We start from the raw sequence: 16040 nt of genomic DNA, 5'->3' as shown, positions 1-16040 counted from the left end.
GGTGAAATTCTCTGCATAGTGCATAAATTATCTTCCTGTCAGAAGACACAATCTACAGAAATCTCCTTTATTAGGTAGGAACCAAGTGTGAGCAGAGAGCCTGTATGCTTTTTACAGCACATACACAGCCCACCAAAACCAGAGAGCTAAAACTGGAAACATGACAGGCTGAAAAGTTCTGATAGAAAACTTTTAATGTGTTTGGCACTTACCACACATTATTCCCAAAGCTGTGCTAAATACTGCCATATAACCAAAGTAAAATGATGTCTGAAACAAGCCATACATCCTGAAAAAGAAAAGATAGGAATTTATGATGGGTGTTTTCCCCAGTTCTTCATCAACTTATCTGGCAATGTGATAGTCAAAGCAAGAAGACTTTCACTTACTTTGTCTTGAAAAAGTAGTAGTAAAAGGAGTACATGTAAACATAAATCGCAGTTGATGCCGCAGAAAGGAAGCTTGTCCACTGCCTGCAAGCAAGCACAGGTCCATCAGCTGCACATCCAGGAGCCTTCCCAAGATGGGCAACGTGTGAAAACCCTGCCCTGAAAACAACCCTGCTGCTTCCACAGGGCTGCTGAACAAAATCTGCACCTAAGTGACAGAAGCTCTAAGTGACAGAAGCTTCTGTGACAACACCACTGGTACCAAGTGCTGAACCTGCCACATATTCCTCTGAGCATTCCTTTTATTTCCTATTAAAGAAAGCAACATTGGCACATTTGGGTTTTTTTATACACATACATCCATTCGTGCAGAGATGCACACACAGGCACAGAAAGCTCCTGTACAGAAAGCATTAAAAAAAATGCTTTCTTCCCCAAAAAGGCTTTCTTCCCTAGAGCTACAACCTGGACATGGGACACTTTGGGAAGACCCATCTCACCTGAGCACCAGGACTTTTCTATAAAACTCTCCCAAACTGGTTAACTCTGCAGTGATGCAGCACTTACCACCTGTAATCCTCTGCGTTCAGCAGGAAATAGGTACACACAATGGTGACACAAACTGTCACAATGCAGAGGATAACCAGAACCAACATCATAAAGCCATAAACGTAGTAGATCTTGTAAGCCCAGAATGAAGTGAAAATGAAATACCTGAAAAGAGTAAACAAAATACACAGGTGGTTTTGTGACTGACCTGCATCTGTTATCCTTTGAAATCAAACTGGCCAATAGGTGACATACTCACATTTCAATAAAAATTGATCCAAAAGGGAGAATGCCACCCAGGCAAACAATAACAGCTGGTTCCATGAACCTGAAAGATATTAAGATCAGTTTAGGGGCTATTTTAATCTTTCATTTACAAACATATCAAGACATATCACAGATAATTAGTACAGTACAGAGGATTATTTACAAGGCATGCTAGCAACACCATTTCTGCCCCATACCAGCCTGGTAGAAAGAAAATTCCCTCTGGAAGGAGGGAAGGAATTATTCCTGGGGAAAGCTGAAACAAACCCTTCACCTACAGGAATAAAGGGGAGGCATCTACCCACAGGCTACAAAAAATAACCTCTCTTGCCCAAAAAGGACTTCAGGCAGCAGGCCCCATAGCCTGCACTACTGAATAAAGGCTGAAAAACTGACACAACAAAAAGCACAACTAAAACTTTGTGGGTACTGGCTATGTAATTAAGAACCCGTGCTCATTTCTTAATGTTGTATTAGATCATGAGTCTAGGGCCAAACATGAGTACTCAGCTACCTGTAGGTGAATCCATCACTTACTAAAGGTCACCTCTATGTAGGACTTGTAACAATGCTCTACCTAGCTGGTAACCAGTGATTTAATTTGCAGCTTCTTTCATTATTTATAGGCAGACTTCTCTAAGTCCAAGGTGTGCAATTTCATCATCTTCACCAGAAGTATCTTATTTCTTTTCATCTGCCATGCTGATCCAGAGAAATCCATTAGATTCCCAAGATACAGGTCACAATATAAATCAAATCCCAGCATCTGAGCTGCACAGCCTGCCACTAATCAGAGAGCAAGCCTGCTGCACTTCCTGGGTACACGTTTCAGTGCTCCCTCCACTTTGTTCCATTCCCCTGAACAGGGAAAGCAAGAAAAGCCTATTTTAAAAAGAAATCCTCTGAGGAGATTTTCGTTTCCATAGCTTGCTGCTTCCACCTCAGAATTAAATTAATAGGAAAGAGTGACTGCATTTGTGATTTTCCAAAAGCCCAGGCCTACTTCTTGAGACCAGGCAACCACTCCTTTATGTTCACTTCAAAAATAATAAAGGCTTACTCCCAATTCAGACCACATACCTGGAGGATTTTAGGCTCCGTGCCATCAGCAAAAGTGCAGAACTGGGAACAGCACTGCAAGCTTCTCCCCACCACCACCCTGCAAGTATTGCCTGAGTGTGTAGATGGAGACCATTACAGAGAACACTTCTGCCTCCAGGGCACACTCACTCCTAAACCTCCAGGAGGCACCAAGGAGGAACGTTTGCTTTCCAGACACCCATACAAGATCTGGGCTGGGTCCATCCCTTTTATGTAAGAGAGTGAAGAGCATTTCAGGCCAGATGTCAATCAGAGATCCAGGACTGCACAAGCTGCTCCAGCTATTAACCATCAGCTGCACTTGGGGGGTTTTACTCAACAGAAAAGCCCCACTAAGTGCAGGGGTTATTCTAGAGACAGCTCAGTCCAAATAAACCCCGTTATTCTAGAGACACTTTGAGTGGTCACGTTTGAAAGGTAATTTAGAGGTCCTGGAGTGGATCCACCTGGTTAACAGATATCTAAGACTTTACCATTTTTTCTCTGGTATAGGACGAGGCACTGCATTGACACGACAGGGAAAGTTGGGCTGTCCTGACAGGTTTCTGCCCAGAATGGTACCCACGAGGTTCAGGGGGAGAATGACAAAGAAACAAATACAGCACACTGCCACCTGTAAGCAGAAAAATAAAGTGGTGATGATGATCAAAACAAAAAAAAAAAAAACAAAAACAGGGCTAGGACAACAAAAGCAGATAGCCAACCCACTCCATGTATATTGGTCCTTAGTAGTTATTGCTGTAGAACCCTACTTCTCGTTGTGAAGCACTCAGTCAATATGCACCCACTGATGTGTTATGATTATTACACTGACAAATGGGAACATTTATTTCCTGGTAAGCTCCCTAATAAACATTATTAAGTCTATTTTCTTGCATCAATGGAGAGAACAGAACCATAACAGGTTTTTTTTACTGCTTTAATCTAACCTTTATCCTCGGTACACTGGAAAGGAATGGAATGGCAATCTTCATGGTACTTAATCACTGAAAATTAAGCTTCACTTAAACTTTTTGCAGAGTATGCTGCCCCTGGGAGTTACCACAGAGCAGTGAGGCAGTTGCATACAACTGCTGGCTGCAAAGTTTTTAACCCAAGCCAAAAAAGAAACCCAAAGGAAGAACTGCAAAGCCAGACCAGGATGCTACCAATGGAAATTCAGGGTTCAATTTGCTCCCCTCCTCACCAAGGAACCAAGGACAGGGGCTGCCAAAGGCACAGGTGACCACTGGTAAACACAGATACACATTTCAGGAGCAGGATGGCCCCATTCACACAGAGAGATGAGGTTTATGCACAGTGCAGCAAACTCAAGCCAATGTTTCAGCTCTTTCCACTGGAGCAGACTCCCTGGGAATTTTACCATGAATCACTGTTTTGCCAGCACATGTCTGTAGCTCTGCCTTTGCTATTCCCTGGAGGAACCTATTTTTATCTTCCAAAACTGGGTAAATTGGAAGTGTTTACCAAGGTGTTTTCCACTTTTGACACTTCAGCAGAAAATGAACTGGCCCTGGACAGCTTGTTAACTATTTGCTATTGATAATTAAAGACAGAAGAGTTGCCTGCAATGCAATAACCACAGTTGGGAATACTGACCGTGTGACCTTCCCTTTGCACACACAGGAAAATAATGCCTTTTAAAAGCAGGGCTGCCCGAGGCTGTGCACACCCTGGTGCCTCCTGAGCCAAGAAGCCAGATCCTTCTTTCCCTCCATCACAATGCAAAGCCCACAGCAGCAGTCTGAGCCAAAGCAATGGAGAGGAACAACCCCAAGAGCCACGTGCTGACTTTTTAGGAAGCAGTGACTCCAGGATAACCAAGGGGTGCTCATCTTCTACCTACAGAGTCCTACTGACAGCAAGCAGCTGAAAAGCAAGGACTGCAAAGGCTTTGGGAGGTGAGGAGCTGGAGACCAACTTTTCACTGTGTCAGGCACAGCGGTTTCACAGAATCACAGAATTGGCTGGGTTGGAAGGGACCCCAGAGATCACCAAGTCCAACCCTTGGACAACATCTGCCTGGAGTCAGTGGGTTATCCACTCCTGACTGGTTTGTCTCCTTACTGGCCTAGCCCAGATGGGAATGGGAAAGGCTGCCTGGGCTTGGATGGAGCAAACCTTCAAGCTCCACAGGAGGGGCACACCAAGCATGTGGTCAGTGATCAGAAGCACTGTCCAGACTCTTTGAGTCTTATTAAAGAATTACACCATGAGCCACTGCAGTGGGAAATAAGGAAAAGCTAAGTGGTAGCTGTACTTGCCAATAACAGAACATATTTTAAACAATTAATACAGATTTCTCTTCTTCCATTACTTGGAAAACCACTTGGTGTCTCAGGCAGGACTCTGAGATTGCCCAGGAATGAATTACAGGAGAAGCAAACAAATCCCTGGATGCAGATTCTGCCCTTGACAACTCAGTGCAAAGGACTGAGAGGATGACAATGTTCAGAGCAAAGTGTCAGGAAGCAAGAGAAACATTAAAAAAACATCACCCTGAGTGCTACATTTACTAAAATCCTGACCAAAAAGTCTCAGCTTCTTTCAGGTGCAGTAGGTGGAAAAGATGTTGGAGAATTAAGTCCTGGCCAGGATCTAAAGCTCCATGGAAGTCAAACCATGGCTTAGAATGCTGTAACATCTGCCATTCTGTTAGCTATTTGACTGAAAAATGAACTGGTTTGGGACAACACAGCTCAGACACTTCCTGCCTTCCAAGTCAGCACCACAAATGGTAAGAGGAAAAGAAGCAGGCAGGTAGAACACCCTTAGGTGCCCTGTCCTGCTGCAGCAGCACCTCCCCATGGAGGTCACTCATCATGAACTCAAAAACCCAAAATCCTAATACCTCTGCCTCTCCTGCAGCAGCTAAGGAAGGCAGCATCTTAAAGAGAAGCACTGCTGAAACCTCAGCCCAGAGAAATGCAGGCAATTGTTTTAACCACCACTTCAGAAGACCCAGGGATTATGCAAACAGGGAAACCTGCTACACCTGCAAACCCAGACACCCCCCCCACAAAACCCCCCATAATCCCTGTGACAGCAGACATGCTACACAAGGTTTTCTACCAAACCTCTTCCAGTCTGACTCCTGCATTTTTGGTGTGCTCAGTATCTTATCTCTACATGAGCATCTGAGTTAGTTGGCAGGTTTTAGTTGCCATAGAAGACTGCCAACCCCACCAAGTCTGCATTCTTCCTAACCCCTTTATCATATTTTTTTTAATAGAGAAAGAATATTCTACTGCCCTTGACCAAATGTGCAGCATTCAGCTCTCCTTATTTGAAAAAACCCCCAAACACTGTTGTCAAGAGGGATATAATTTATGTTCTAGTGCCATGTGTTTCATATTTCCTGACAACTGTAGATTAAACTTCATTCAAAGGTGATAATTAAAATTTTTATGAGCATATCTAATATTAAACAGCGACTGGCAGGCTATGGTGCCTTGACTGCTTAATGCACAGGGGAGAAAAGCAATAAAAATTAACTGTCAAAGTAACAGCTTGATCTTTCCTGTCAGCTCCCAAAACTGCACTCTCAGTCATGAGCCTCTCCCCCCATGCAGAGGTTACTGAATCTGTTCAGTGCAATGCTTCTCTGCACATCAGCTGCACGGATATTGCACAGAAAATGAAGAGAAGGCTTCAAAATAAAGGTTATTAATTTTTATTACAGTAAAGTTGTTAATCAAGGGTGCTACACTGGGCAAGAGTTCTAGGCAGAAGCATTAAGCTGCATCTGTTTTCAGAGAAAAAAAAAAAAGGAGTTTTGACCATGGGTTCCACAGTCACTTGCAAGCACTCTGAGGAACCACCCTGCTGAATGTATAAAACTAATTTATTTCTTTTCTATTTGTAGCTAGATGTTTCCCCTTATCTGGCTCAAGGCACAGAAATCTCAGGCACTATCAGGTCCTCTTCCTTCAGTGGCAGCCAACACTCTTATCAAGTTAAGGCTGTCAGGGATGGCTGCAGCCTGAATTAAGCTCTCTCCTGGAGGAAATACTTTTTTTCCCCTACTTTATAAGCAAGGTATAAAAGATGCAAACCCTGGAGTCTTCATCCCCAGAGCAACTCAGTGTGCATAACCTTATTTAATGAAATCATTAAAAATGCATACTGGAAATGTTAGCCACACAGGAACCTGCTGCTCAAACAAAACCAACCCAGTACATCTTAAACAGTTCCACAGAAGCTACACAGATAACACTGCCAGAATATTGCATTAGTCACAGCAGCCTTAATGGAAATCTTTAAATTATGTATCACACACAGAAGAGCAGAAGCAGCCACAACTTACCCACTGCCAGCACTAAGAGGGTCCCTTTGAATTCCATCATCCTGCCTTCTGTAGAACTCTGCATTGCTTAGGAAGAAGCAGATGTTCCACCACCCTCCCCAAACTCGTGGAGAAGTGTGCAACCCCTTCAGAACTCCTCTATGCTCACCCGTAACAGAATACAATGAACAAAATAGCCCAAAAAAGTCAAATTTGGGCTCCAAAAGAACAACAACAAAAAAAATCGAACAGTACCCACTGAGTTTCTCTAAAGGTAAAGAGAAAAAAGAAAAATACCCCAGGCTTTTATATCTCCTTTACATGCTTGGGGAGTTGGAAGCTTTAAACCATTCAGTTTTCAAAGCTCTCATATTTGAATAGAATCTGTCACCTTCTTTACTGCATTTTGAAGGGCAGGACAGCAGCAAGGCATCCAAGGGAAGAGGCAAAGTCTTGGGGTGTTTGAGTAGAGGTTTGTCACAGTCCAGGTGGGATGGTTTGCAGGGATATCCAAAAGGGCCAAGGGGAGGGTCCCCAGAATGAGGAATGGCTTCAGAAACAAGCTTTGGATCTTCCCAGTCCCTGCCACATCCTCAAGGAGTTCCCAGACACTGGGGATAAGTGACTTCTACAAGGTGAATGAAGCTGTAAAGGTGAAGGCAGTGACAGCCAGGTGTACCAGCACCCCAAAGAGCCCCTTCAGTCTGAGCATTTCAAGACAGAGGAGACAGAAGAGCAGACACCAGGCAGATGAAAGCTCCCCCAACTGTGCTTGAACGTCTTGGCTCTGACACTGTCAGCTGCCCTTGCCTATATTCCACAAAAAAATCTGTCTGAAGGGAGAAGAAAGTCAGAGAGAAGAGACTACCCCCTGGCTCACTGGGAAGTGGCAATGCAGAGCAGGCAGTGTATGGGATGTCACGTTTCAACACAGTCTCTTAGCAACCTTTTGGCTCAGAGACTTTCCAGCAATTAAGTTTCTGCTTTTTCCAGCTTGACAGTGGTCAAAAAAAAGGTAGCAACTCTTGCCAGCAATTTGAATAGAGAAGGGAGGTTTCAAGACACGTCAGGGTAAAGGAAGAAATGTCTGTGTTGTGGTACATTGATATGATTTAATTTGGGTTTGATCTCCCTAAGAAGGCAGCAGCAACAGCAAGTCTGCACTAGAGAATTCTAGAAGCCTCCCCATATTGCACACAAAGGTGGAAAGACACAAAGGTATCTTCTCCATAAACCAGAGTGCTTCCCAGGGACTTCAAGCTGAAGCATAACGTGGTAATTTCAAACAATTTTTATTTCCTTCTCTAAGCCAGCCTGCAGTCCTCAGAGCATTGCTTATTCTGATGAAGTTTCCGATTCATAACCCACTCCTACTGGAACTCTGCTAACTCCACTGAAGTTTATTGCTGCAGTCATAACGATTCCAACATGTTCATAAAGCCCTGAGATCATTAAAATCACTGGGTATAAAAAGATTCCTCACATCCTGGTGAAGTGATCCCTGAAGATTTATATTCCCATTTGCTTTCGCACGTCCGTGTTTCCACGGTCTTAAAATACAAATCAGCTGAACAGATTTAAGAGAAAAAAAACCTCAGCACAGGTGGAATTCCCTTCCCTTGGCATTCCTGACCTCCACGTGGGAATACAAGTGAGAAATGTGACACCATAAGTGCTTGCTCAGTAGTGAAACACAGCCTCTTTGCTCATATCAAAGATCAATGCTGCAAACCTTTCTGGCAGTGCTGTACATGGCTACCAGCTTAGGAGAGAAAAAAACACACAATGTTCCTTTGGGGCACTGCCCAAGTGATCCAAACATATCCAAAGACAGAATCTTCCTTTAATTTATTGAAGAAAACCAGAAAAATGAACTGAAGGGTTTAGAAGCATGTTTAGCTTGATACTGTATTAATAGTTTTGTAACAATGAAATGAATGTAAAAGTTGTTGTGTAGGAATGTTCTGAACACACTGCTGGTGAGGAGCTGACCAGAACCAGCACTGTACATGTAATGACTCCTCCATCAGCAGAAAGACATGGAAAGCTTTGTCTGAAACTGAGAATTCTCCCTCTTTTTAGCACTAGTGCTGATTTCTTCCACATTCACTCACCAACAGCGTTGGTGTTCTTCAGAAGCAGTTTCAGTCACATACTGGATTTGGTTGTATCTCAAATAATACCATTTGTAAAGCAGACCTTGTGAAGCTGAGATTCATTCACTCCCCCCTGCAAGCTCAAAGAGAATTCTGCCCAAGTGCCAAGTGATTATTTCCTGCACTGCATTCACAGGATTAATTGAGGCTACTTGAAAGGGCCATGACAACAGACAAAATCCTGACAAAAGCCACAAGAAACAAGATGAGTCACCATGGTTAAATGAGAAAGTAATCCAACCAGCACTGGTTTTCAAGGGGCATGGTTAATACAGGGACACAAGACCATCACTGGATTATAAATACCACTTCAGCAAGTGGAAACAGCAATTCATTTTTTTGTAAAGCCAGATCTTCCCAGGACTTCTCATCTCACATTGCTGGTTGATCTTTGGATTTTAGGTTTTTTTCTGCTTGACTGCAAAAGTTTGGAAGTAGCTTTCACTTGGAATCCTTTTGTATTACATTTTAGCTTATAACCAGTTGGTGCTGGCCACCCAGAAGAAAATGCAAATTGCTGAGTTCCCATGTTGTTACAACATTAAGCTTGAGTACAAAGCAGAAGTGCCAACTGGAGTGGAGAGAAGTCTGTTGTTGGCAGCCAGCAGCTGTTGCTATTGTGATTAAAATAAATTGTACCTGAAACACCTCAAAACCCTCCCAGAATAAGTGTCTAACTGGGAAGTATAACCTATGACTCCCAGCTGTATTCAGACTAAAAGGTGGCTTTCCTGTGCCCACAGCAGTGTGCAAATTCCCCAGGAAAATGACTCACCATGGTTGCAAAGGGTATAGCTCTTGAAGCATGATAATAGATGGCAATGAAGTTAATGAAGAAGGCAGTTCCACACACCATGGCTGGAATAAGGAAGGCTCCAATGAACATCTGCTTTATCCATCTCCTCCCTGCAAGAAGGGACATTCCAAGGGGACAGGTCAGAGAACTTGTGTTAAGAAAACCCAGTGTCTCAGCAAGCCCTGCAGAATTTAGGCCCTGGACTTCTTCTCCCCCACAAAGGTGAAAGAAATAAGTAACACTGACACAAAAGCCAAGAGTCAGTAACAGCTTCATCTGACTCCTGGCAGCTGAGGAGATGCAGCGTGAGAACGTTTCAGCTGAAGAACAGCATCTGCTGAGCTGGCCAGGGAAACCAGGCTAGGAAACCCAAGTGTATGTGTGAGGAGCAGATCAGGAGAGACAGAGATAGCAGAGCAGGCCCTGTGCAGAGCCTGGGAGCACTTGAGACCCCAGCACTGCTTGGGGACAACTCAGCACTGCAGCTGCTCTCAGGCACCACCTGCTCCGGGTTGTCTTGACCCAACTAAGCTGACACTGTGTGTTCAGGATGCAGTGAGGAACTGGCTCTCCCTGGTGTAAAGCCTGCCTGTACTGCCTCTACTTTCTATGCTCCTAAACACTGTCTAGATTTAAATTTCATACATCCCAGATGCATCTGTAATAAATAAAAATTATTTATTAAATTATTAAAACTAAATAAAACCCCCAGAAAACCAGCATCTGCTCTGCAAGCCCACCGGATGTATTTTCACTGTGAGCAAACACAACCAGCACTGCAGGCTCTGAGGCATGTTTGAGCTGTAGGAAAAAAGAAAAAAAAACCAAAACAAAAAAGCAGATCTGGCTCAACTATACAGCAACCTTCATTTACCTAGATCTGTTTTCCTACATTTGCTAGGTTTGTACACGAGCCCCAGTAAAAGACATCTCTAACCTCCAAACTCAGAGTAGGTTAGAGAGCAGCTGGGACTGGACACTAACAAGCAAATCACACTGTAAATACACACATTTTCTTCTCAGAACTTACCAGAATTATTTTTTCCAAAGCACCACAGAAGATAATAGATATTGATCACTCTTTTATTGCAGCAGAGGGGATGGAGGAAGCTAGTGGACTGCGAGGATGTAATTGGTCATAACTCAAAGTGGGGAGCACTTGGAAACAGCCTAAATCTGCTTTGCCAATTTTATTTGGCTTCTGGTCTCCAGTGGTATTATGGCCTAACTCCATGAGGATATTTCCTTATCAGAAAGTAATAACTCCTCCATTCAACAATGCAATGAAAATAGAAAACAATTTACCTCCTTGTCTAGCATAGAGGCTTCCTCCAAAATATCCATTGACTGGTGATGTTGCAGCATAAACAAATATAGCAGTGCTAAGCATTGATCCTCTCCTACAAGATTGTTTGATAAATGACAAAACAATATTAGAGCAAAGATTACATGAATATATACAGTCAGCAAGAACATTATTTAATATCTTAGGTATCTTAATGTAAAAAAAACTCTAAAATGCTTAATTGTTAAATCTATGTGAGAATGGGAACTGTTTGTATCCAAAGCTTTGGGGTCAGTGTAATTCAATCTGGAGAAAAAAGAGTTCTAACTGCATTTATTTGCATTGCAGTAAAAATCTCACTTCTGACCCAAACACTCTGACATTTGGATGTGTGTCTTGTGTACAAAGAACTGAACTACTTACATGACATACACCACGTGCAAGACTTAACTCCTGCAGATGGAAAGTACCCTTTGCCTCACACAAAGACCAGTGTTAAGAAAAACATAGGAAGATTGTAAATCATGCTTCAGCCACCCCTCAGAAATTAACTTTTCAGACTGAAAGCATTCATCTCATAGAAAATTAGAAAACCTGCTTTAGAAACTATAAATGCAGCCACAAATCAGCATGGAGCAGCCCCAGCAGAAGAGTTCAGCAGTTTTTAAATTATCACCTCATTAAATGTTGGGAGTACTCATTTTGGCATATTCTTTTTTTAATTTTACAGGCAAAGCTGATAATTTTAAATCACAAAAGCCAGCCCCAAATAAATGTTTAAAAAATGCTATCCAAGAATAGGAAGATATAAATGTTATTCATGAGCAGAGCTGTTTCCCCAAGCTCCTCTGCTACTCTGCAACAGCAAAAAGCAGCAGCAGGTTTCCAGCCAGTTTGCTGTAACATTCTTCAAGCTGGTTGTTCCAAGAGATCCCAGGTTTCTGCTTTGGCTTTTGATGGGCAATAACTGGATGCCAGCCCTACTCAAGGAATCTTGAGCACAATGTGCTTCCCTGGCTGGCTGGACTGAAGTAAGCAAACATACCTGCTGGTCACACACACTGAGGGAGCATTCTGCTAACATCTGCCTCCCAAAAAATAAAGAATAATTCTATTTCAGAAAGTCACTTGTTAGACAGAAACCAATTGTAACAGTTGCTCCCACTTAAGCCTATTTAGAAACACAGGCAAGACCCCAGAAAACCAAGCCCAGCCTGAAGCTGACCCAAGTAAACCTGAGCTGCCTGCAAAGTGACCAGCAGATGTTCATCTAAAATTATCTCCAGATCCCTGACTCTTGAGCTTCCTCACTTATGTTTCAAATACCCTGATGGAGAAGCTTCTCTAAGCACAAACCAGCACTGATAAATAGCTGACAAGACCAAATTGTGCTGAGAGACTTCCAGTTGGCATCAGCTACCTAATCCCCAAGAATTTTAAAAGACCTGAAGAAAATGGGCAGGAAATTGTTCCTGTAATGGTTTACAGCCCTTTTCACTCAACAGCACTCTTTTCCTAAACCTCAGAATTTTCTGCACCAGGCTGAGACAGCTGTTCTGTTACATACCCATAATTAAAATAACTTTGAAAGTGATATAAAGGCTACAGCAATAAAACTCTAAGTGCACATATATCTTTTTAAAATTACTGTTCTGAGGTATTTTACAATTGCCATTACTGACTCACAGCATCCCTCCAGTGCACAAACACTCTGAGAGGGTTTTATTCCCTCCCTTAAAGGGCTGACATGCTATACAATTAAAAATGAGTATATAAGTCTATTCAGAAATGTAACCACGGGGCACAAGGGCAGAATAACAACATATGAAAAATGAAATTATCCTGTCAAGAGCCTGGCACTACAGTGGCTTTTTAAACACCCCATTAAAAGGCAGCTGAATTCAAATCCAAGAGTTCTCTCTAGTGGCACGTTAGAAGTACTACAACTTGTTAAAATCAAGCTACAGGTGATAGGCAAAGGAAAATAGGGCAGGGATTTGAAATTTTAGTCATCACTTAAAACAAAGCACCTGCTCTGCAGAACAGCAAACTCCATAATATATCAGGCAAAAAGCCAACAGTAAAACAACCAAGTTAAAGGAGACCAACTCACATGACAGAAGTAGGACAGTTTGCTTGCAATTTAAAAAGAACCCTTCTGAATACATTTGCTAAAGACTCTCAAGCCCTGTTCTCCAGGCAGCTAGAACATTCATTTCAGTCATTATTTTGTTCACATGAGCACGTGGAAGGCAAAGCATAATTACACACTTACTCTGTGTACAAATCTTCTATCATTGCAACAACAATGACTATGAGAGAGACAGCAAAAATCTGACAACCAGAACCAATAAGTGATGAGAATATCAAGGGATGACTGGATGGTCTAAAGACATCTCCATGGACCTGCTTCCACCCATACTCATCACCTAGATCTCTGTCCTAGGAAAAACAAACAAACAAACAAAAATGTATAAGCCTGGTCATGACAACAAGCACCCAAGATGGGCTGCTTTAAAGGTCTGATTTTTTTTTAAAGCAGCTTCAAGTGGAAGTGTATCTTCTCTCCTGAATGCATCAAATCTAGGGAAGAACTGACTATTAAGATGCTCAAGAAGACAACAAAATTGCTACTTGAATAACCCCCCATCCTGCTCAGAATGGACCCAGAAAGAGAAAACAATAAGCCTTACAAGAAGAGAATGTAAAAAATGAATGCAGATCTTACCATGTCATCCATTTCCTCCTCCTTGCTGTATCTGGCATAATCTTTTCTCAAAGTTCTCATTAGTATCATAGACACTAGGCCAACCAGAAAGATCACCATCATAAAAGAATTGAAAATTGAAAACCAGTGAATCTACAAAAAGAAAACACAGCCCTAAGGTTTAGAACTGCAAATGGGTTTCAGCTATGTTCTAGTAAGGGTGAATTGTTGCCTAGCAGGACAGGCTGTCAGCACTAGCTGAGTGACACCATGTTTGTAGAAAGCCCCACTAAAAGGGGCTGCAAAAAGCAGAGGAATTCCCACCTGCAGCTACTCAGCTTACAAGCTGAAACAGTTGTGTCCCTGAAACTCAGGTGCTCACAACCATGTGAACAACTGTACTTGAACTGCCTTGTTCTTGCTGCAGGCTTGAGCTTGCCTGCAGACATTTCCTGAAGCACTCTAAAAAACCTCGAGCAGTCTGAGCACCAGAACTACCCCTACAAACCCACAGCCCCAGAGCTGCCCCTCTCAGGACATGTGGAACATCTGGAAGCTCAAAGATGTCATCCAGAAATTCCATGACATCTTCTGAACGTGAGCACCCACTGGGAATGTCAGAGAACAATACATACTCTGTGCTGAAAGAAAGATGGGTCAAGGTACTTGTCAAATCGGTCTTCAAACTTCACATCTGATTTCTTCCATTTCACCTGGAGACAGAAAAGTTGTGACCTTACAAATAAGGGTTGAGAGGCAAGACAAAGTTCTAGTAGAAATTTTACATTTATTCTTAACACACCTATCCAGATTTTTCACTAATTAAAAAGATATCCCAAGGAGTAAAGATGCATCTTCCTCTAATACAGCTTGATGTAGTAACACACACCAGCAGGGATGCAAGCATCTATTTTGTAACTATTTCACTGTAAAGAGTTTCTTACTACAGATGTATCACCAAATAACTTACTGAGTATGACATCTGGATTTTGGTGTTTGGTACCAGTTTCACCTTTCCTTCACTGGTCAGGTTGACATCTACAATTCTATTGCCATTGTAGCCGATTTCCAGTTTTTTGTAAGTCCAAAGGTAATAATCCTCTCCATTTTCATCTGCTTCTCCAACAATACCTGCAGAGGAAACAAATCCAAGTACCTATTACAGGTGTGCCTTTGATAATTCCTGTAATTATTTTTTAATGAGCATTACAAATGTTTGGCCAGCTAACAAAGCCACCATCACTGGAGTAAAGGAAACCCAGCAAGCCATATGCTTTTCTTTTTAACTGACCTGCCCTGATTGCACCTCCAATCCACAGGGATCTGCAAGAAACATTCTGTAATAGCACTAAAAAAAAAAGTATGCAGCTGCAAACACTGCAGAGGAAACTGAACAGGCAGTGGCTCCTCTAGTTTTATTTGGAGTTCTGACCAGAGAAGCAACTGACTGAATGCATATTTAATTTCCATGAACACAGCTTAGCCCCTACCTCTCTGTTTTCCCAGCTCAAATTTATCCCTTCACCCATTTTCTTCCTCTTAAAAACATTACTTTGCCTGTATTCCTCATGAGCTGACTCCTTTTAACATACTTCTTGCTCTCTTTTGCTCACAAACTTCCAATGCTTGCCAAGAATGAGAGTTTCCAACTACTCTCTTTACTTTCACTGAAAAACTCAGAAAGTTACCATTTACTTGGAGACTTTTATTACCAAGATGGAAAGCTGCTCAGATGCTCCTGGAGCTACAGAACTCCACTGAACTAACTCAGCACTAAGCTCTTACTTTTCAATAACTTACTGCAAAATGTTTAACCTGCTACAGAAAAATTCCACAGAATACACAATACCTAAAAAAAAAGAAGCACCCAGTCTAGCAGTCCCAAAGCTCCCAGGCTACAAGCATTATCTTCAATGTCAAGAACGTCACAGCAGAGCTGAGATGCAAGATGTGAAGCCAAAATAAAAGCACCACTCAAGATAGATAAAAGCAGGAGGGGCAATAAGGAGGTGAAGGATATGCAGAGGTTATCAGAAAGCAGCAGGTGCATGGTGCACCTGTGCATTACCTGGGCTTTTTCATGTTCAAGGTGGTGTTTTCCTGTCATGTTTTCCTCTCCTGCTCATCTGTCAGGCTTGCCCTGCATGTGCTACCCAGGTGAAACATGTGCCAGGCTGTGCCTGTGCCACACAGCTCAGCACCTGGCACCCCATCTGTTCCCAGGCACTATCCAAACCCAGACCATACAGACCTCTAAACTACTTTAAGGACATTCTGATCAGTCCCTGCCTGAAGGAGGGAACTAACACAGAGGTCCAGAGAGTTAGGGAGATGCCCTGAAATGGAAAGAGCCAAGTCTGGCCTCTCCTCTGTGTGCCAGCTCAAAACCCCCACTCTGGCTGACTAAATGGTGCCCAGCACTATTCAGCACACAGCCTGCCAAAGGACCTCTGCACATCCCCTGAACTGGACCTCTGTAGCTGTTGTGGGATTCTGTTTATTTTG

At 42.7% G+C, this 16040-nt stretch overlaps 1 protein-coding gene across 1 annotated transcript in view; it reads right to left on the bottom strand.

Moving 5' to 3' along the window:
- The window catches only part of LOC103537678 (transmembrane 9 superfamily member 3), a 33222-nt gene that overhangs the window by 5178 nt on the left and 12004 nt on the right, over positions 1 to 16040 (bottom strand). Inside the window, 11 exon segments of the mRNA XM_030452868.1 lie at positions 213 to 289; positions 390 to 473; positions 957 to 1103; positions 1198 to 1266; positions 2780 to 2919; positions 9523 to 9653; positions 10849 to 10943; positions 13104 to 13270; positions 13557 to 13688; positions 14171 to 14248; positions 14506 to 14666. Of these exon segments, the coding sequence (XP_030308728.1) occupies positions 213 to 289; positions 390 to 473; positions 957 to 1103; positions 1198 to 1266; positions 2780 to 2919; positions 9523 to 9653; positions 10849 to 10943; positions 13104 to 13270; positions 13557 to 13688; positions 14171 to 14248; positions 14506 to 14666 (1281 nt within the window).

Source organism: Calypte anna, chromosome 6 (assembly GCF_003957555.1).
Source record: "Calypte anna isolate BGI_N300 chromosome 6, bCalAnn1_v1.p, whole genome shotgun sequence".
NCBI classification, from domain to species: domain Eukaryota; kingdom Metazoa; phylum Chordata; class Aves; order Apodiformes; family Trochilidae; genus Calypte; species Calypte anna.
The sequence above is the reverse complement of the archived record's forward strand: the minus strand, read 5'-3'. Positions and strand labels throughout refer to the sequence as shown.